Below are 23,807 nucleotides of genomic sequence, written 5' to 3' on the forward strand. Positions count from 1 at the left end.
GTGACTCCAGCTGGCAGTTGGCAGTAGTATTTCCTGAGGTGAACATGCCAGAGCCGGGGAATCAAGGATTGGATTGCTCTAGATAAATGGGAGATGTCAACCAAACATCCCAGGATATGATAAATAGACATCTGAACATGCAAGTTGGAGTCTTAAGAGTCTGGAGCATGAGGCTGAAGTTTTAAGTTTAGAAAGCCTATAGATAGAACTCGAAGCACTGGACTGCAATATTTCAGCCCTGGAGTATTTGAATAATGCCCAGTAGTCTGAGGAGAAGAATGAAAAAGGAGAAGTCAAAGAACATAACATAGGGTAACCCAACGCTGTGAGGCTGGTGAGAGGGAACAGGCCCATCAGAGGAGTGTCCATTGACATAAGAGCTTCCAGAAGAAGAAAGATGAAATTGTTAATAAAGAGTAATTGTAAAACCACTGAAAGATTTTGTGTCCTTCTTTCTTTCCTTTCTACCTCTTCCCAGGCAACAACTTCTCAGGAGGTAAAATGGAGTAAAATGGCCTTTAGTCTATAAGATACAGCTCATGGTCCAGCTAGAAGATAGTACAATAATCAAATGATGAAATTATAATTCAGGATAAAGAGAAGAGAGGACTAACTCAGGATGAAGACAAGGGTGGCTTTAGGGAGTTGGTAACTTGAAGCTGGAAGCATGAAAATGAGTAAGTTTACTAGGTAGAGGAAGCTGGAAAAGAATGTTCAAGGGGAAGGAAACAATACACAGTGAACAAGATAAATGTAATTTTTTCCTTTTGTGCTTCCTTATTTTTTATGTATTTGAAAGAGAGAGCATGCATGAGAGAGCACAAGCAGGGGGAGAGGCAGAGGGAGAGGGAGAAGCAGGCTCCTCACCGAGCAGGGAGCCTGATGTGGGGCTGGATCCCAGGACTCTGGGAACATGACCTGAGCCAAAGCAGATGCTTAACTGATTGAGCCACCCAGGAGCCCCTCTTCCTCTTGTATTTCTACTGCTTGCTTTCCTTTCTTTCTTTCTTCCTTTCTTCTTTCCTTTCTTTCTTCCCATTCTATCACATTCTTTTCTGGTTGCCAAATGAATACATAAGTGAAAGAATGAGTAAGAGAAAACAATGCATACAAAAAATGTGATTTCTATCTAAAGACTGTGCCATGATTAGTGAAGTTGGAGGAAAATATATTTCATTTTAGTTTCTTTAGCGCATTTTGGAATTATTAACATGGCTAACTTTGGTTTAGCAAAGACTGGTTATTTACATTTTGAACTGGTGATATTTTTTGTTTTTGGTTTGCCTGTCTTCATTCCATTGGAGTTACAGAAGGTACTAGCAAAAGAAGGGGATAAAATTCAAAGACATCAAGTTTTGCCTGCTTATCCCATATTGATATACACTTTATATTCTTAAAATAGAAAACTGTCCATAAAATTCAATTGCTCAATCACATAACTTACTGTAATTATTCTGAAGTTAAAGCTTTTTATCAATTGGGTTGTCTACTTACTTGACTTAGTAGGAACTTTGCTCATATCTTCCTCAACTTACCATGGAGTTATGACACAATAAACCCACTGCAAGTTGAAAATATGAGACAAAAATGCATTTACGACACCCAACCTATTGAGCATTGTAGCTTAGCCCAGTCTATATTAAACATGCTCAAATGTTTACATTAGCTCAAAGTTGGGCAAAATCATCTAACAAAAAGCCTATGTCATAATAAAGTGGTGAAGAGCTCATGTAAATAGATTTTATACTATACTAAAAGCGGAGAACCAAATGGCTGTATGGGTACAGTATGGTCGCAGGTGCGTGGGTTCTTTATCCTCACGATCCTGTGGCTGACTGGGAACTGCGACTCGCTGTCACTGCCCAATATCAAAAGAGTATCATACCACATATCACTAGCCCAGGGAAAAAGTCAAAGTTCAAAATTTGAAGCACAGTTTCCACGGAAGTCATATCACTTTTACACCATCATAACGTTGGAAAATATTCAGTTGAACCACGTAAGTCAGGGACCGTCTATGCTGTAAAATCAGTGCTTTTATTTGTTTGAGTGACAAGTCTAGGGAGAAAACTTGATCCATAAAATTTATTCAGATAATTGATTGAATTAATTTTAAATGATTTCATTTACCTTCTCAGCCCAACGAATATAGACTAAAGCTAGAAATACCACTCAGTGACTGATACAAGTTGAGAGATTCTTTTAGGGTCGAGAAGGTGTGGCCGTTTTGACTCATGCTGATTAAAAGTAAAATCTAGGAAAAACACTATACTTTTCCTAATATCAGCATAGATTTGTTAGAATCCCAGGTGGTAAGACTTCAATTGATTTGCATGAATGCAGAGTTCAATAAGAAAAGATTCAAATTTAGTTGGAGTAAAACTGCTTAATGATTCCAAATATTACTTGTAATATATTAATATAACGGGTTTGAATACCTATAATGGAGTCTCTTTCATTTGGGTCTTAAGGGTGTTCTCACAGCCACTAATGCTGAGTGCTAGGTACACGCTCAAGTACCTGAGAGGAAAGCACTTTAGGTTAAAAGCACTTTCTCTCCTCAGCCTCGGGTTAAAAGCTATTTCAGGATTCTGTTAAAGGCATTCTTTGGTCTTCAGCTTCAGCTTAAAAGCAGCTTTGATGAAAAGTGCTCTGAGGCAGGTGAAGGATTTTATAATAAACCATATTAGGAGCCAGGGAATCGTGTGGTTCTGTGGAAGTGTTGGCCAACTCCGTGGAGGTGTGGTGCAAGCTCTGCGCGGGTCTGCCTGTTCCCCATGGGCGGCTCTGAACAATGTGGTCCTCTGGTTATTCTATGCAAAGAAATTGAAAAAACATTTCCAGGAATGTAATTGGAGAGAGGGGGTTATGAGCCTAAATTAGTAGGCCATGATGCACATGTTTCCGAAACATTTTGTCTCTTTTGGGCTTCCAGTCAAATATAGTGCGTTTCTCTTTTTTAGCCCTTACTTTATTTATTTTTTTTTTCAGCCTTCCCTTTAGAAAGTGACTATGCAACAACACTTCTAGAACACCTTATCCTGGCCCGAAGCTGCCCACGTAACTGAATAAATAGATATCTCATTGTGAGATACACTTTGTGTACTGAGCATTTTCTGGATTCATTGCACACTCTTTATATTACTTTTCTGGCTAACCAGACCACCCATTGTCGGGGAAGGAGTGCACATAAGGGTGGAATGGAATAGCTCAGTTGGGTTTGCCTACTGAATTAGTGCAATGATGTTCACCACCCAGACATAGAAACTGAAGTGTTGGTATTAGTGGGTGAAAAGACAGTGACTTAAGAGGAATTTTGAGCTTACAGGGGTCAAGGGAAATTCAAGAGAGATGGCAAAATTGTGCATGTATCCCAGCTAAGTCCCAGGGAGTAGATCTGACTTCTTCTGAGGAAAGATCTCACATGGACTAGAAAGAAGCCATTTTTTCACTATGTGAGATTTAGCCTAAGAGCTGTTGCTTCAGGTCCTAAAACAGCAGGTGAAACATGCCAGTGGCTAAGAAGAGCAGTCTCCCCATTGCTCTGGAGACAGAATGAATCTAAAAATGCTGTGGGAACCAGAGTTTCAGAGTACTGTTCGGCATGTGGAAGGGTTTGTAGATTTGGAAGCTCTTGGACAGCACCAAGGGGGGAGGAAGTCATGTCTCAGAAGATACTGGCTGCATAGTTGTGGTGAGATGCCTGCCTTGGGCAGTTTGTAGGTAATGAGGTATTAAATGCAATACTTTCCAGGTGCTCCCAAAAATAGTCAAGGAGACTTTAGAGAAGGGTAAAGTCTGAGTTGCTATGGCTAGACAACTGGGAGTCACAACTTAGAATATTTGTGCCTTAATATCTGTCATTTCATTCATATCCACAGGCTGCTGGGGCATGGCCCACTGTGGTTAAATAGGAAATAAGTAAAATTAGATAAAAAGCACTAAGAACATCTTTTCATTAGCTTTCCAAAGTGGGATAAGTTTGCAGGGTATGGAAGTGCTTCTTTTTTTTATATAGAATATTTGTAAGCAGTGCTAATGTAACTAGCTTGTAAGAAAGGAATCTCATCTCACACATCTGGGTCCAGTATGCAGCCCATTGTTTTCTGCATGGGAGGTCCCCAGTAAATGTTTGTCAAATGAGTAAAAATGACTAATGAGCACTAAATGAATAATAAAATTGCCTATAAAATCAAGTACAAACTTCTGAACCTGGCACTGCTCAAAATACCTGCCACAGACACTTCTCATCTAACCCTTTACCTTGCAGACAAAGCATGGTTCCCATGCTTTCCTACAATTGCACACCTTGAACGTCTCAACCAGCTCTCCGCATGTCCAAAGGCTCAGAGTCAAGATTCAGTTTAAAGACCACAGAATAAAGGAAACATGAATCCTTCTCACACTTTTCTCACTTGTAATTTCCCCAAATCCATGACCTCAATGGCCCTAAAGCTTTTGACATTTGATATATTATGTTGTATTTGTTGTAATTTTATCTCCCTTACTCATTTTGTAGGCAACTCTGCTTTATGCATTTTTGTATCCTCTTAGAACACAGTGATTTAAAGAATATATATGAGTAACAATCAAAGCATAAAAAAAGTAAGCATAGTTGTCCTTCATCCTTATTACTGGAGAGTGCACGTCAAGCTATAAGCACAATGTGAGGCAGACAGAATGCTCAAAATGTTGGCTTTACTAATGCAATGCCACAAAAATCTCACCCTAATTGATCTGTTTTGCAATTTTCAGAATACCTACTCTGCATTCAGGAGAAATGCTTGCAATATGCCATGCCATAGAGAGAGTAGAATTAGGAGTAGAGTATGAGAATTAAGAGTTATTATTTGCCATGCTAATTGGTCTTTGTGTAGTATCAACAATCATAAGAGGTATTATCTGGAAAGTGTTAGGACAGAAAATTTCATTACCTTGTCCAAAGCCTCAAAGCAAGTAAATAGCACAGCCAAGACTAGACTTCAGATCTACTTCAAAATTCAGTGATCTTTATGGCTTGTTGACTGCAATACATTGTTTTCCTGAGTAAAATAGATTGCATATAGCTCTTTCAAATAGCAAGGGAGAGCTTGTCACCACCACCTTATCACTTCACACCGTATGTATCCAGATCCAACGAAGAAAATGGTCTTTCATATATTTCATTATTGCAAGCATTTTTTATGTATTTAAACATATATAAAACTAGGTACAGTTTTCTGTCCAGGTATCCCTTTTTCCCAAGAAAGAGCTGCATTTCTTGTTATATATTCTAGGAATCTAGGATTCTAGGCTGGTGATAATGGGGGCAACAGACTGGGAACCTTTTGTAGCAGAGGTTGCTTAGACCACTTCTAGTCTCCAGATGGTGTGCCAAATCGATTAGCACAGACTCCTTCTAGCAGATCTCAGATGAGTGTCTATGATCCAGCTCGGTATATGAAACTGAAACACCACACACATATCCATGCCAGCCTCTCAGACTCTTGACTGAGAGAATTGCATCTGGGAGACAGAAGTTTCCTTTGGGCTTTTGGTAGTGTTCGTACTATAATAACTAATTGTAGAAACAGATGGCTTTGGGTTATCGTAGGAAAGTTCTTTCCACTAAAACTTTACTCAGAAGTATTTAATATCATCTCCAAAATTCCTCAAATGCAATGAGTGTCCCATATCCCCAATTTTCTTTAGATGGGCTGTTTATTCCTCACCTTCTGGTACTGGACCAAGATCCAGTACCTGTTTTCCCCACTACCCATCTCCTGCCCAACAGTCCCTTCTCAGGCCACGACTCCCTGGCCAGGGCTTCTGCTTCCCATTCTGTCTTAGAGAATGAGACAGCCATGTCTACTACCACATACAGTGCCTGGTATGGGGCACTGCACCATCACACTTGGAATATTTATCTTCCTATACTGTGTAGCCACCATGGGAATGCTTTCTCCATATTACCATGACATCTTGAGTTGGGCATAACTTCACACATAGATGTGACTGTCTCTCCTTGTGTGTGATCAGCATTGTATTTCTAACCATTATTACTTTTCTTCAAGATTATTCATTCATACTATAAATATGTGATCTTTCTGGTTAAAGGGCATGCACACAAGTGTGTTCATGAATAAAGGGAACTTATGCTAGAGAATTTGAGATATCTGACATCATTGGGAATTCTGTTTTTGACGAAGAGAGGGCCTAACCTTGTTGTTTTTTTCACCCTAAAATGTTTGACTTCTTCAACTGGTAATTATGTAAACATATTTATAGCCCAAACAGGCTCTTATTTCCTCTTTTGACATATTAATTGTTTCTAAAAACATTAAGTGAGGTCCTGTCAAATTCTTTATATAATATCGAACATTCTTCTATGCTAATTAATTTTTTTTAATGGAAAAATTGTCACATGCTCAAGGTCCCAGTGCATTTGAATTGTGGAATTTCTGTTCATAAATGTGGAGTTTCTGTTCAACAAAATACTGTTCAGGAAATGAATGTATGAGATGGAGCAAATAATGATGGAGTCTGGGGAGGTGATGGCTTTTCTGAAATTTAGATTATCTGGAAACTCAAGATATTAAGATATCCTTAAGATATTCTTTTCAGCCCATCTGCTTTCTTATTTCTCAGCCTCTGGTTGCATGATAGATTCCTTCATTGTGAGGTTAACTGAGGCCAGTCCTCTTCCCCCTCCATCCTTTCTTTTCCTGCTATGAGTTTGAGTTCCAAGTTCAAAGGGACAAGTTAGGAGTGATATATTCAAGTTAATGACCTTCACATGTGTTTAACTTGGATGACATCTTCTCTAAAATCTCCCTCCTGTCTAATATGGGTAGATAAGAAAATCATTAAAAAATTGGAGCTCAACAACTGTTGAAAGAGAATGAAATTTCTCTCTTTTGCTCTTACATTTCTGAGGGAATTGGATCTTATGAAAATGTCAATCCTTGTAGCAGCCTCTTAGCTGGCTATCCATGCAAGTTATCCATCACAGCACAAAGCCTAACTCAATGGCCATATGCATCTCAGAAAGAAATCAAATTGGGTAATTTTAAGATTTAGTCCAGGTACACAGGTTATAATCTGGGGTGAAATTTGAGCAATAAATATATAACACACTTTCCTATAAATATTGGCCAAATATATATGACTTATTGAGTTTTACAATCAGACAATATTTTGATTGTCTTACATGTCTGAACATACACATTGCTGGTATTATTGTCAAGTCAATCTCCAATTCCACAAATAATCATTAGCACTAGGTGTTAGTTACATGTCTGCCATATGCTAGCAGGGCAGAATGTTCAATTTTTTAAAAAAGAAATATATGAAATAGGTACCCAATATGTGGCTTTATTTTTCTTCAACAAACCCTAATTTAACCTTATTGATTTGGATTGATGTTTTCTATCAAATATAAAAATCACTTCTAATATTTATAATGGAATATCAAAGGTAAACTACTAGAGATCATTGAAAACGGGATGGAGTTAGGTTCTAGTATTAAGTAGGAAGGACACTGAACTCTTGGAAAAAATACAAGTTGGAGAAGGCATGTATAAACAGATATTTCTTTCTTATAAACTTCTTTAAGTTTCTCTGAATTCTTTTCTTTGTTGGGCTTTTCCCCTAAGCTGCTATTAAATTGTGAAAGTGCGTTTTCATAAAACCTCTTTATATAAGTGTTGCTGATTTGAGGAGGGGAGTAAAGTTTCCTCATTTCTCTTTTGTGTTCTTTTTTTCCAGTGTGAGAAGAAAGTGTTCAGATCATCTTTTTAAATAATGAAAACAATAATAACTGTTCCTGGGAGAATAAGAAAGCAAAGCAGAGGCTTTGTTTGACTTATCTGTGATAAGACACTTTGGAGCTCCGGTTTGTGTGAGTTGAAGAAAGAGATGTACACAACACTCCAACCCTTCTATTATGACAGTTTATGCTTCCCCTACAGCTTATTTAACTCCGATGCCTGGGAAATAGACACAATTACCACCTTATGGAATGCTACTTAACTTTAAATGTTCCCTCCAGAATAGAAACCCACGTCATCAAAATTTGTCTGTTTCTCAGGAATTATTTCTTCGGAAGGCTTCTGCATACGCCTGTGCAATTTTAAAATTTAACCCAAGGTTGCTTAGGAATAACTATGATATAAAAAGAAGAAAAAATTCCCACACTAAGGGAGTTTGTTCATAAGAGTTCTATGAAAGAGCTGTGTCCTATGCCCATGTACACTATAATCATTCACTCTTTCAGCTGTTATCAATTTAAAACCAATGAAACTCCCACACTGAGTCCATTTGAGCAGTCAATTTTAATATCTCGAGGCATCTGTAGTTATTCTGAATTGGCTGCAAAAGCAGAACTAACAAGTTAAGCTCTAACCATAAGTCGACATCAGGCTGGTAAACCATACATCAAACACAGACAGTTAGTCAATACTCCAGTATGAAAAACCAACTAGCATTTTAAAGAAGAGCAACATATTCATAATATGTTTGGCAGTCTGGTTTGCATTGCTTCCTTGATGGCTGTGTATTTAACTTTCCAGTCAACAGGGAGCTCCTCACACTGGCAAAGCAACATGTTTGAGGGCAAACCAGTCAGTCTTCTGATTTGTGGGTAATATTTCTAAATGAGAAAAAACGCGATGGAAGAATGTGCCTTTTGTGAATAAGAATCTAGAGCGTGTCTTAATAGTTGCTTTTTATAAGAAAACTGTTTCAACCATATGTTCTGGATCTTTGCACACAGTCCCTACTTCAAATATTATGTCATTGTCAGGCCATGTGTCTCAATTTTGTGTTTGGAAAATATGGTTGCTTGAAATACCTCTTTCTGTCCCAGGAGTGACTCCGTGACAGGGCTGTTGCCTCCCATCGAGAGAAGAAGACAATGAAGGAGGAGGAGTATTCAAACATGATCAAGGCAGTCATCGCTTCAATCAAATCATTTCCAAATTTCTGGGGCTGGGGGCCTTGGGCGAGGGGGAGTGAAGGGTGTTTACGACATATAGCTGCCTATTCCCAGAACTCTTTTTATGTACTTTTATTTTATCTTCAAAAAGAAAGGGCATATTAAAGGGAAATATCTAAGGAGGAACAATGCTACATAAAGCTTATGTTTTCAGATCTATTGCCCCAGAAAATGCTTTGATAAAACATACTTACAGCAATACAGTCAATTTCAAAGAAAAGTTGGGAGACATACCTCTCCATGGTGCAATCTGACTAACACTGACAGACCACCAATTACGATTATCCAAATTCAGATATGGTCTCTTGTCTCCTTCCCACAAAGGAAAATAGAAAACGCTGGACTAGCACTTCTGCAACACCGAGTTACTTTCCTGATGACTAAACTTTACAGGGAGAACAGTTACGCTCTATTGTTGCTAATCAGATAGAGTAACAACTCAAATCGGATAGTTTCATATGGAACAAAATTTGCCACCACCACCCCAATAACGTGACACAGTTCTTTTTTTTCTTCTTTCTCTTGAGAATTTGTGGACTCTTGTTGATTTATAATAGACATGAATTTGAGGGGAAAGATTTGCAGACCGAACTGTCAGTGATACTAAAGGACATAAAAGAGCAGTATCTTAATCTTAGGATATGTCAAAATGAATTGTTGATATTAATATTTCCTGGGCTTGTAACAGTTCACACATCTGCTGAATGGGGATCCCGATGAGGAGATATTGGTTGTGAGAGATCTGATAGATTCTATCCTTAGAGACACATTCAACGAGCCCATAGTGTGGACTCAAATCCCAATAGTACCATGAGTGAGAAAGGGCTGGGACCTCTTTTCTCAAGCACCACGGAAAATTCAATTCATCTCACTGCCCGTGAAGCATTTATTCATACATTTGTTCAAAGTATCAGTGTTTAGGTCACGATGAAATTCTGTTTTCCTCTCTCTCAATTATCTACTTCAACACAAAATGAAATCACCAGCTAGTACTTTGTGTGAGCAGGAGAATTATAAAAACTACAAAGGAGAAAGTGAATAACCAGCACTGGCTTTGGATATAGTTTGTAAGGCCTATGGAGGCCCTGCAAAACTAACAGGAGCTAAGCTGAAGAATCTTCCACCGCCTGTGAAGCTGGGTTTAAGGAGTCATGAGGGAACTCTGGGGTATGAGAACACCTGCTGGAGAACAGCAGGATATCAATAATAAATGCTAACCTTTAAAAAGGGGGATTCTTGTGAACACTGATGCCCCACATCTCTTTCTTCTCTCAGGTGGTTTCATGGAGGGAAGATTTAAGATATGATTAGAGGACTGAAATGGTCACAGACCCCCTCTCCAGAGGGCAGTGGCCTCCTGACACAAGAAGGAAATAGCACATTAGCTTGACTTTTGGTCATCTGCAACCACTTCAGGATATGCTTCCAAGAACACATAAACTTTGGCTGGTGCACCGTCAGGGATGAAAGGGGGGAGATTTTGTACCTTTTTTTTTATAATCTGTACACACACACACACACTTTGAGTTAAAACACAGAGTATGCCCAAAACATGGTATAGATTCCCTTTCTTATGAAAGAAAAGCCATCTGTATTTACTGGTTCCTTGTTGGTCCTCATGCTCTATTTCTTCTTATTTTATAGAAATGTGTCAGTCCTCAAAATGGAAGGCTTAAAGACAATATTTCAAACTGGCACCAGGATTAGACCAACCTTATAAGGTATGCCAAAACTCTGGGCAATCTTTTAAGGATAGATAGTTCATGGAATAAATGAAACCAGTATCTACTGCCATAGCAAGAATTAATATGGGTTTTAGAGGCCACTGGCTAAAAACAAAATGCCAAAATGCTGGTTTTGAATCAATTGGGTCATATTCATTTTGTATTCCCAGCACTTAGCATGGCTATTATTAGGCATCCAGTCAGTTTTAGGGCTGAAGCCTGATACTATCTGGCATTTTCTCTTACTTAAAAAAATGGGAAAGATTTTGAGGGCTTGACTCAAAGGGAAAGAAATGTAATTTAAAGAAAGGAAAAAGAAGAATCATTATTATTATATTATTATAATAATTATTATTATTGTTATTATCATTGGCATTATTATGGTACACAAATACCCCCAAAATAGTATACTATATCAGGAAATTGTTGATAAAACCATTTTTTGGTTATATGTAACTTTTTCAGTTATATGTAAGTCATCATCTTAAATATTATATTCTAACTAATGCCTGTGTGAAAGGTCTCTCTCCATAAGAAAGGAAGTTCTTGAACCACAGAGAAACCAACTTATTAGTCTGGCTCATTCTTTTTCCCCTTACCTAATTCACTCCCATTTCTGGACCTCATTTTTCTCTTGTTGCTCCAAAGCTATTCTGCTTTTAATATCTCATAAGACCTGGATCATTTCCTCCCTGAATAACGAGCTTTTAAAAGACATGGGCTTAACCTGCTAGGCAGGTGCACTTTTTTCTCAACATTTGCCATCTCTCATGGTGACCTGTATTTTATTATTGAACAAAAGATAGCTATGTGGTACTCTATTACCAACACATTTGCTCCCAAGAGCCTTTAAATAACAGAAACTGCCTGGGAAGTGTAAATGCAAAGGAACCAGGAAGCTTGTAGGCCAAGATAAAGAAGCTTAAGGTTGGCTATTAATTTTGGTTAATATTAAATCATGACATAGCTCACACGTAAGGATCACAGTTCAATTATGAACCGTAAAGAAGTTTAAAGAAAAGAAGATTTACAAGATATTTTTAAGCACATTAGTGCATATTGTGGAAGTTGTGGGAATATTTCAGGCCCAAGCAATGATAGACCCATGCCCCTGTATATAAATTCAAATACAATTATTCTCAGACTAACACTGATAAAGTGGCAAAATTGGAGCGTATCTCTACCCAAAGGCATATTGTAGTGTTGCTCATAAATATTTTGCTTAAATTAACAATGTGGCAGGTAGCTTACTCTGTCACACATTGGTTCTGACAAATCATTTAAAAAATACTTTTCTCTGAACTCAATGATTTTGCCATTCATAAAGATGACTGTTGAAAGTTTAGGGTTGATAACTTGTATCTGCAATTTGAATGGCAAATCTTTCTTTACTTCTCAATATAATTGACATATTTTATAAAAGTACTATAATTTCAAAGACATTATTTTCTCATGTGATGGAAACCTTAAACAATTAGTTGTGTCTGTGTGGGTAATTACTTAAATGTTCCAGCAATTAGATGACACTGTGTAAGTGGGTGTAGCTAGAAAAGAAAATTAGCTCATGCCCATTTATGTATAAAGAGTACCATGATGAAAATTACCAAAAAGATAAATATGAGCCAACCATAAATTATCTATGCACTTGCCTTGAAGTAAGCAAGTTACTACTGCCTTTCCTTGACACTTGCCAGGATTGATTTCTCAAATTTTAAAGGAATACTTGAGAAAATGGTTTCCCAGGGCCATCTTGATCATAATCTGCTCCATTAACCCAAGTAAAAAAGGAAAGAAGAGAGAAAAAAGGGAAGAAATGGAAGGTGAAAAGAAAAAAAGATGGATTAGGGAGGGAGACAAACCATAAGTGACTCTTAATCTCACGAAACAAACTGTGGGTTGCTGGGGGGAGGGGGGTTGGGAGAAGGGGGGTAGGGTTATGGACATTGGGGAGGGTATGTGCTTTTGGGTAAATTCGAAGGGGAGGTGAACCATGAGAGACTATGGACTCTGAAAAACAATCTGAGGGGTTTGAAGTGGCGGGGGGGTGGGAGGTTGGGGTACCAGGTGGTGGGTATTATAGAGGGCACGTCTTGCATGGGGCACTGGGTGTGGTGAAAAAATAATGAATACTGTTTTTCTGAAAATAAATAAATTGGAAAAAAAAAGAAAAAAAGATGGAAGGAAGAAAATTGCCAAATAATTAAGATAAGCTGGGTACTGTGTAAAATTCTTCCATATTTCAACTTATTTAAATTTTACAGTATAAATTTTGTAGATGAAAAAGTCAGTGACCCAGTATTAAGTTATAGAGCTGGTAAAAGGCAGAATCCAGCTTTAAACGTAACTTAGTAAAATTCTAAAGCTGCTATACTTTCAAATAAACTCAATCAAAAGCAAAGAGTCACAGAATAGAATACATAGACTGTTTCACTGAGAAGATTGACATCCCTGATGACATAAAGGCCCAGACGCAAGGAAAAAATGAAACTCTGGGGGGAAAATACCTGTATGAGACAGTCAACACAAAAAAATGGATCAAACTAAAAAATGGCTTGATTTAAGGAAATGATGAAGCATAAGGTATAAAAAACAAGAATATTATAAAAAGAGAGAGAGAGAGAGACAAACCTAGAAATAGATTCTTCCCTATAGAGAACAAACTGATGGTTATCAGAGGAGTGGGGCTGGAGGGATGGGTGAAATAGGCAATGGAGATTAAGGAGGACACTTGTGATGAGGACCAGGTGACATATGGAGAGGCTGAATTTCTATATTGTACACCTGAAACTAATATAACACTGCATGTCAACTAATTAGAATTAAAGTAAAAACTTAAAAAAATAAGAACATTATAATTTGCGTAGCCCATTAAGTCATAACATTGAACCCATGGATATGTCAGTCCAAATCTGGCACATGACTTGGTTAGCAATTCCATAATATTTACATGATCAATATAATGTAAATTTGGTGCCTATTTTTCTTCACGTTTAGATCCAGAATGTGGGGGGCAAATGGGGGGCATGATTGTGAGGGTGAAGCAGCATAAATACGCCAATGCAACTTTCAAATGTAAAAGAAAAGAGAGTCTTTTTCATCACAATCAAGGGGGATTTCTCTTTATAGATCACAGAGGTCATGATATTATAAGAAGAGAGAATGAAGTCTGGTACTTGGAGCTGCAGTAAGCAACCTCATATAATTGTAATTGTACGAATACCGGTTTTTGGTTTTTAACTTCTAGGATCAATCTATAAATGAATCATAATTATAGAAATCTGTGAAATAATGAGTTTTTATAATGGCTGTGATCACCACGACAGCATGGTACTGGCATAAAAACAGACACATAGACCAGTGGAACAGAGTAGAGAGCCCAGATATGGACCCTCAACTCATGGTCAATTAATCTTTGACAAAACAGGAAAAAATATACAGTGGAAAAAAGACAGTCTCTTCAATAAATGGTGCTGGGAAAACTGGACAGCTATATGTAGAAGAATGAAACTCTACCATTCTCTTACACTGTACACAAAGATAAACTCAAAATGGATAAAAGACCGCAACGTGAGACAGGAATCCATCAGAATCCTAGAGGAGAACATAGGCAGTAATCTCTTCGATATCAGCCACAGCAACTTATTTCAAGATACGTCTCCAAAGGCAAAGGAAACAAAAGTGAAAATAAACTTTTGGGACTTCATCAAAATCAAAAGCTTCTGCACAGCAAAGGAAACAGTCAAAAAAACAAAGAGGCAACCCACGGAATGGGAGAAGATATTTGCAAATGACAGTACAGACAAAAGGCTGATATCCAGGATCTATAATGAACTCCTCAAACTCAACACACACAAAACAGGCAATCATATCAAAAAATGGGCAGAAGATATGAACAGATACTTCTCCAATCAAGACATACAAATGGCTATCAGACACATGAAAAAATGTTCATCATCACTAGCTCTCAGGGAGATTCAAATTAAAACCACATTGAAAAGTAAGAATTACAATAGCAAAGACAGAGGAGATGAGAGGGGAAAAGACACTAAACATCCTGTCTTTCTTGTCTCGTCAATGGAGACCCTAAGTTTTAGTTTTCCATGGTTAACAGAAAAATAAATACAGATTTAAGTATATTGGATGTTCCAGGAAAAGCCACTGAAAAGAGCAAGATCTGGTCTACTTGACTGTGAGTATTTGGGGAGGAACAGTGCCAGGTAGATGAGGTCTGCTTTAACCAAGTCAAATTCATGTCTATTGTAAAAGAAATCTGAGATAACATCTAAGCTTGATAAGTCAAGACATTATGATTTTAAAGATAAGGTATATATTGACAAAAACCAACTGACCTCTACCCCCAAATAACAGTAACAGAAGTTATGGAGTCAACGACCAGAACTACAAATAGCAATAGTGCCAAGTGGTGCCCCATAAGGAGCACCAACTGGGATGAGGCAGGAAAGCCTGCTTTCATCATAAAACCTGCAGCCATACTACTGAATCTTTAAAGAGGTTGTTTGCTTCATAATATCAATTGCAAAAAAAAGCAATAAAGCATTACTTTCAATTTCTACTAATAACACCATTATGGTTTTATCCACATAAAGGAAGATGAAAGAAACTACTATCTAAACACAGTCCTCTCTAATTCTATCATTTTGACATAAGGAAATACTAGTTGCTCCAAAAACAAACAAACAAACAAACAATTATTATCCTTTTTAGAAATTGCATTGCCAAGTGTTTTCTATTCTTGGATGTAAATGCTGCTATTCGAAAGATTATATAAGGTAGTTTGGCTGACACTTTATGAAGAGCTATTACTTCATGTCCAAAACCAAGCAGAAGATGTGCTCAAACACACTTACCACCCTAAAATGTACCTTCTTGCCTATCATTTACATATTCAACTGATTTGAGTTTTATTTCTGATGAGATGCTCAATGCAATAAACTCACATTTAAAAGGTACTTGCCACTCCCTTGGAAAATGTGAAATTTCTCCATTGGAGAAATGGAAGGCTTTTCAGAAGGCATCACTGCCATGGTGCACCCGAGCTATTAAGATTTCTTTCCATTGAGGGATCATCCATAATTATTGGCTTGCCCTTTTTTGACATTAGTCGTATTAAAGAAAGTAGAAAATGCAGCCCCATCAAGGGACTGTTTCCAGATCTAGATCCCACCCAATGAAATCACATATTGGCCATGTATCCATGAATGCGAAACATAGATAATGGAAGAGTTTGTGTCTGAGTTCAGACTGTGTGATATCAGGACAACTCTCTTTTCACATAAAGTGCTTTGTGGATATTGTTCTGCTGGCATTATGAAGTCAAGAAGGCACAACCCTTCCTGCTCCTTGGCGGCTGCTCGATACAGGTTGGCTGAATTCAAAGTTCAGGCCTCTCAACCTGTTGGTAACATTACATCAAGAAGTAAGAAACCCTTTGAAAGCGGGGGACAGCCCTGCAGAGTCCTCCCAGGTGTCAGGAAGCACACTTTTAAGACCCAAACTGTCACCATAGCTTTCTGAAACCTTGTTGTGAAAGGCTTCATTCTAGCTCTAACAGATAAGAGAGCTGAAAGAATTTGATATGTATTCTCATGAGCAGGTACACTGAGGACAATTTTAAAGGCCGTTACCTCTCTTTCTGAGTAAGTCTTCTACTTGAAAGAATGAAGGCATTTTACTTGGAGAGACCATTTAACCATTAATCATTCATTGACTTTTTATAATTTTTTATAACTGATCAAAAACACCGATTTCATTGCTTTTTCTAAGTCTTTGTGCTAAATATGCTATGACAAAAAGACTTAAAGTACTAAATTTGACTGGGCCTGTATTTTTAAAAATTGGTTTAATGCTTTTTACTCAGTGAAGAGAAAAAAATGTCAGTAAACGCTTTTAAAAAATTCACAGTTAAAACTGAAACAAGCTCAAGAAGTGATTATATTTGCATAACTTGATCTGTATTTGGAAGAAAATTCCACTGAAGACAACAATGGAAGCTTATCAAATCAGGATTTCACATAGATTTTCCATAACCCTCCTAATGAATACTGACTCATTGGTCAGCTATGGTGGAAATTTAATGGAGCTCTAAGATAGGAAATGTACACATCGGAGTGTGTTCAGTGGTTCCATGACGTCAGCATGAAAACTGCATGTGGCCTCCAGTCCCTCTCAGACCAGTGCTTGACTGGGCACTGACCCTGCTACTGAATTCAAAACCTTTTCATTTTGCTACATTCATGAAAAAGGTGGACTTTATGTCAACTTGCAATTGTTTGGGCTACTAATTTGGTTTTCTGTTTTTGTTTTTTTTTCCTAAGTGGCAGATAACTTGCAACAGAATCCTCTCAAAGGAAATGATAACCAATGGGGTGCGTTCTCAGACAGAACCGAAGATACTGGTATCTTCTTATATGAAGTTGGATCTCTAGAGGATCCAAGTGACCCTGAAAATGACATCTTTGGAGTAAAAGTCTGATTCAAAGCTGGTTGCTTGTTTTACCCCCAAATGCTTCCATTCTAAGAATTTTCCACCCTATTAGTGATATGTATGTTCACGCTTCATAAAGTTTCTTTTTCCACAATTGGTTCAAAATGCCAGATGATTCTTGTGATAAGTTCCCCTGTTTAAAAATGGACTGAAATGGATAGGAGAGACAGTTATTGTAACCTATCTCAATAATTCTCGTGATACGTATTACTGAAAATATTAAGATCTGTTCTGCCCTGTTCCTGAGACATGATTGGGTATTGAATCACCTTTGACTCCCATAAGGATCAATCTTTCAATTTTGTTCTCAGAATTTATTTTAGAAGGGTATTTTAGCCCATTTTCAAATTTCTTCTTGTATTCAATTTTCAAATTTCTTCTTGTATTCAATTTTCAAAATACACCCATCAGTTAGAAAATTTAAAAAACAAGGAAAATAATGGACTTGATGTATATGCTTTCTGGTTAGGAAAATAATACATTTTACCTTTATAATTTTTAAGTGATTTCCAGTTAAAGAAATCTACTTTACCACTGGTTCTGTGTATTCATTCATTCTTTCTCATCTCCTTGGCACCATAAGAGTAACAACAGTAGCTAATAATAATAGCATTAATAGCAGAGAACATTTATTGAATACTTATGTTCCAGAAACTCTATTAAATGCTTTACATGGATTAACTCGTGTATTTCTCTCAATGGCCCTCCCAGTGGTGGGTATAAGTATCCCCATTTAGCAGATGAGATATCTGATCTTTAGAGAGATCACAACTTGTTCAATGTCAATGTGAGTGATTGGTAGCACCAAGGTCTGAGTTCTCATTAGGTTAGTGTCAGAGTCTATGTTTTTCTCTTGTGGCGGCTAGGGTAGTCTAGAATATTTTGTTCTTTATATCAGATACATTTGCAAAATACCTACTTATTTCCATTTAGATTGAGCTTTTAGTTCCCCAGATCCCAAATCCATACATTTTCATGACTCAGGGTTGTCTTGGACCTTCTTAGCACTCACTTCAGACTGTGAGTAGGGTGATCAGGTAACTTTTAATCCAAATCAGGACACATCTGAGAGTGAAAAGGGCTGCTGTCATTAAACATGCTGGAACAATAGATTTGCACCTGGATTGTCCAGGCACATGGTAACATGCGTTCATTCTAATGGGCCACCAGGATACCTTCCTCTGCTTCTTGGTGTGGAGCCCAGCTCCACTGAGATCAAAACTGAGGTATTGTTTCCAATGACACTGTGCTGCAACCTTTACTTTCTCAGGATTAGTTTTCCAGACAACAGTTTTGTTTTGTTTTTCCTTTGCTGTGGAGCAGAACATTCAATAAACAACCTAAAAAGAATAAAATATCCTAATATTTCTTTAGAGCTGAATAGCTATGGACACAGAGGCATATTCATTTATCACTGTTACAGTAAAAGTATAAAATGTCCTATACCTTTAATAAGTCCCTTTTCTTGCAGCGTTTTCAGCGAAGGTCTTCGGGTGATAAACTTCTTTAATCTGCTTTTAACTCGGTTTTTGTCGCTTGTATCGGAAGCACTATGATGCAGTCTGAACACTGGAGATAAAAAAAAAAAAAAAGCTTTTGGTGAATTTCTCCTTTATTATTATTACTTTATTCAAATATGAATAGAAAGCAAAAGTTATGGAACTGCCGGAATTAACAACTCAAGCTCTTCTGTTTAGACACAGCTTACGAGTAAAAATTTGCCTGTATGAAGTTATTAGTTCTATTGCCACATGAATGTGCAATGAGAATGCGGTTAGTTCCATCCATTCACAATTTATTTTCACTTTCACTTGCTCACATTTAACATGCTAACCTTTATCTGTGTAATTCCACTTATCTGTGTCTACATACAGAATAAGGGCCAAAGAAAATTCATCAAAATAAAGGAAAAAACTCTTAGAATTGTTCATTTCAGTTAATTACGATTCTATACAGCCTGTGGGGAATTCAGGCATTTTCAAACATCCTACAAGCCCAAATAATTTTGTCAATCTTCTTTTTTATGTTAACTCAAGGTGATTTCTTTTTCTGAAGTGGATATTTTTTATTATTTTTTTTAATTGATGTGAAATCGCCACCAGTTCTAGGTAAAATTCTGAAACAAATTTGCGTCAGACTTTTTCCAGGTCTTCTTTGGTCCCCCACTCTCAGCTTTCTATCCTAAGCTCTATCTTCAAGATAAATGTATGTCAAATTTCTTTATTAGCTGAATGTTTACTGATCATCAGGCCCCACGCTAAAGACTGTGAATTTCAGGATGAACATAACACTTAAGGTCTGGTCCTTCATAAGTACAGAGTCTAAATACATTCAAAGTATCTTATTATTCATAATTGATAAGAATTCATTGTCTCTGTAAGAGAATAGATCTTGACTGGGCCCTTCCCTGTCTTAACCCAATTGCTGACATACTGGGAGGATTGGGGGCACTTTCTTAGGTTCTTAGAGGCCCTTTTCCTCTCAAATTATATTTTAGAATAAATCAATCATTCAGTTAGGTTAATAATAGTGCATGTAAATTTTATTGAGACCCTACTACATGCTTGATACTTTCCTAAGCATTTAACATGATTTAACTTAATTCTACTGCAGTGTAAGCTCCATGTGGGCAGGGATTTTTGTAAACTTTTGAGAGTACCAAGCCCTAACCACTAGACCACCAGGGATTTATAAACTTTTGTAAATGTTCACTAATGTGTCTCCAATATCTCAAACATTGTTTAGCATGCAAATGTAAATGTTCACTCAATGTTTGTTGAATCAATTCTCACAATGATACTTTGAAGTATGTAAAAATAATTCTACCCATTCTAGAGATGAAGAAGCTGAGACAAAGAGTTTAAGTAACTTGTCCATGGTCAAGTTTGAATATGGGAACAGTCTAATGAGATTTTTATCTGGTATTCTAATTTATTGGAGTATAGGTGAAAGAATGAAAAGCAAAAAAAAAAAAAATCAGAAGTTCAGTTACTCATTTAAAGTAGAATGGCTTTAATCAACTGTTTTTTAAAAATAGCTATTGGGTATGAAACATTTGCTAGGTTATCATTGTATGATAGCTAGACATGAGCCATCCTAACTGCTCCTGAGGATCTCAGAAGAAAAAAAGAGAAAGACAGGAGAGAGGTGCAACTGGAAAAAAATAAATTGCCTGAATTAGAGGACTTGAACTCAAATGTTCCTTGTGGGGTCTCCAAGGAACCCACAGAAATGCTTATAGGAGAGCGTTTGCTATAAAAGTCTACCTGGCCCAGATTGTGAGAAACCTTCTTCTGTCCCTAGCTTTGACCACAAAGTAATTGCAAACATGTTAGCAAGATGGGGATTTGGGGTAAAGTGAGAAGTGAAGGACAGAAGAGGAAAATATCTTGCCTTCCTCCCAGCTAGGTGAAGAGTAGAGTTTTAATTTAATTTAATTTATTTATTTGAGAGAGAGAGAGAGACAGTGAGAGAGAGAGCATGAGTGGAGAGGAGGGGAATGAAGCAGGCTCCCTGCTGAGCAGAAGCACAATGTTGGGCTCTAAACCACGATGCTGGGATCATGACCTGAACTGAAGGCAGACACTTAACAGATTGAGCCATGTAGGCACCTTGGAGTTAGTTTTAAATTAAGTTCAGAGTTTTGTTTATCATAAGGGATTAGACACTATTAAATACTGAATCGAGATAATACTTGCCAGTTAACCATAATATTTTCTATTACCTTAAAGTGGGGTTCTAAATCCTGGTACTATTGACATTTTAAATCAGGCAATTCTTGTACAGGACAAGTAAGATGTTGAGATGCCTTTCAGGCTTGTGCTCGCAATAGGCCAGTAGGACCCCCTCCTCATTGTGACAATCAAAAATGTCTCTAGACATTGCCAAATGTCTTCTTGGGGGGGGGGGGGGGAAAGAGCTCCCTGTTGAAAATCACTGCCTTAAACTGAAGGGAAAAGTTACAGGATCTGTTTAAGGTCTCATTTACTGGTTGTGGAAGGTCTACTCATACACTGAGAAAATGTAAAGAAACTGTGAAAAGAAAAAAAAAAAGGAAAGAAAAGTATTATTTTAATAATATATCTCTTTACAAATGGTGTATGTATATGTATATATATTGTGGCTGTATATAGTGAATAGTATATATATTTATATTGCATTTATATATATAAAACATTCATATCTGATAGATGATCTATCTGATATTTATCTGCTATAATATATATAGTATAAACAGTATAAAGTATATATAGTATGTGAGTATATATAGTATATAGTAAATAATATACAGACAGTATATATATTTACACGTTATATTTATATATTATATATAACATATATATCTGACCTATCATCTACCGCTATATCTAACTGCTATCTATTTGTTAAAGGAATTGGTTGTAAAAGTACAACCACTATCATGGGAGGAGGGTCAATGGGTCTGTCACTTGAAGAGGCTGGGAGCCACTGCTGTAGACCAGAGATTGCCAGCTGTTGTTCCTGGCATACCAGTTCCGTAGGATTAGAGTTACCGATGCCCTCCGCACTCAGGGTAATTGAGTAGAAACAACGCAGCCTGAGTCCCAGGGGCAGCTCTGGTTGGCTATGAGCAGTCCTACTCATTCACTCTGGGGGGCTGTACAAATAGTTTCCATGTGTATCTGAAGTCAAAATGAAGCAGCACTGGGGGCGCCTGGGTGGCTCAGTGGGTTAAAGCCTCTGCCTTCGGCTCAGATCATGATCCCAGGGTCCTGGGATTGAGCCCTGCATCGGGCTCTCTGCTCTGCGGGGATCCTGTTTCCCCCTCTCTTTCTGCCTGCCTCTCTGCCTACTTGCGATCTCTCTCTCTGTCAAATAAATAAATAAAATCTTAAAAAAAAAAGAAAATGAACACTGCTTTAGACCTGTGCTGTCCAACATGGTAGCCACCAGTCAGTTACCTGCAACCCTTGGGTAGTTGAAATGCAAGCTGTGCTGTAGATTGAAATAATAATGTTTTGGATATTGTTGGTAAATAAATATATTTTTAAAATTAATATATTATTAGAGCATATTTCTTTTTGCTTTTTAAAATGTGGCTACCAGAAGATTTTAAATGACACATGTGGCTCACATTATATTTCTGGACAGTGATATTAGATGATGAAAAAATAAACACAAATTGACTACCTAGTATATACATGGCAGTGCTGGATTCAATTGTTGTGGATAAAAATGCATATGGTCTATGTAATTATAATACAGCACGGTGTGAAGTACAAGACTTAGGAATCTTAGAAAAGGAACTGACTTCAGGTCATTTTGGAAAAACAGCAAGTGCCATTAGAACCCATACAAGCAACAAACACTTTTATAGGACCTTTAATATCAGGCATTAACTGATTCAAAATTGTATGATTGAAAGAGTCATTCTAAGCATCTTAATATACTGCACATATACTATGAATATGCTATCATATCCTATCAATTTTTATCGAGTCTAGTCACTACAGTGACCACTAGTCGTATATCATCTGTTTCAAATGATAGCTCTATCAAAGCCCCATGGTCTGGGTTCTAGAATTGGAGACTGAAGAAACAAATACTTAACATCCTTCAGAAAAAAAAAAATCTTTCTCAGGATAATTTTGGCCTTAAGTCTCCTTTTGAAATAATATGGCCCAATCAATCTAAATTTTCACAGATTACCAATAGTAATATTTTCTATTTCTAGTCTCACCTCAAAATCTTGTCACTTTCCATGACAGAATGCCAAGAAATACAGAATCAAAGGAGGCATTTTTTACTGCCTTTTTAGAACTAGTTAAAATGATGGGTTTAGAAAGTACATAGAGTATAAATGCAAGATTATGAAAATAATTATATAGTGAGTTATATCTTTCAGAATCCCTTAGGTACTCTGGTGATAGTATTCTTAATTTTATATATATATATATACACACACACACGTATATATATATGCACAAATATATAATATTTTATATAATGTATAATTTTAAATATATAAAAGTATTTAAAATATAAAAATATATATTATATATAAACATAAAATGTATTTTTATATTTTGTATGTTTTGTATATTATTATATATTTATATAATTTACATCTATAAAATATATATTCAAACATATGAAAAATGTATATTAAATATACAGAAACATATTTAATGGACATATTTACATAATTGTATAAATACATATTTATATTATATGTTTATATATTTTATATATTTACCTTTATAATGTTCTATATAAAATATCTATAAAACACTTACAATATAGATACAAAATATTTTATATATAAAATATAAAACATAAACTGTTTTCAATACCACCCTCTAGCTCTACATGTGAGACATATGTAAGGTACATTGCTTTTTCAAAGAACATGAACAAATATTTTTAAATGCATTGTCTTATTTCCTTCTCACAAACACTGAGAAAGTAGCAGGGTCTTGGGTGTGATCACGTTGTTTTTAACACGGCCCAACTCTCCAAAGTTGCCTGTACTGATGACTTTCCTGGAGACAGACTAGAGTGTCCACTTCTATTTCCTGATGCTATAAATAATCATCCTCAGATGACAAGTCAAATTACAAGCCCT

The 23,807-nt window shown here is 36.8% G+C and overlaps 1 protein-coding gene across 1 annotated transcript in view; it reads right to left on the reverse strand.

Moving 5' to 3' along the window:
- The window catches only part of ARHGAP15 (Rho GTPase activating protein 15), a 602,539-nt gene that overhangs the window by 235,941 nt on the left and 342,791 nt on the right, over window positions 1-23,807 (reverse strand). Inside the window, exon 9 of the mRNA XM_044242546.1 lies at window positions 18,650-18,772. Within this exon, the coding sequence (XP_044098481.1) occupies window positions 18,650-18,772 (123 nt within the window). The remainder of the gene's footprint in view (window positions 1-18,649; window positions 18,773-23,807) is intronic.

Source organism: Neovison vison, chromosome 3 (assembly GCF_020171115.1).
Source record: "Neovison vison isolate M4711 chromosome 3, ASM_NN_V1, whole genome shotgun sequence".
NCBI classification, from domain to species: domain Eukaryota; kingdom Metazoa; phylum Chordata; class Mammalia; order Carnivora; family Mustelidae; genus Neogale; species Neogale vison.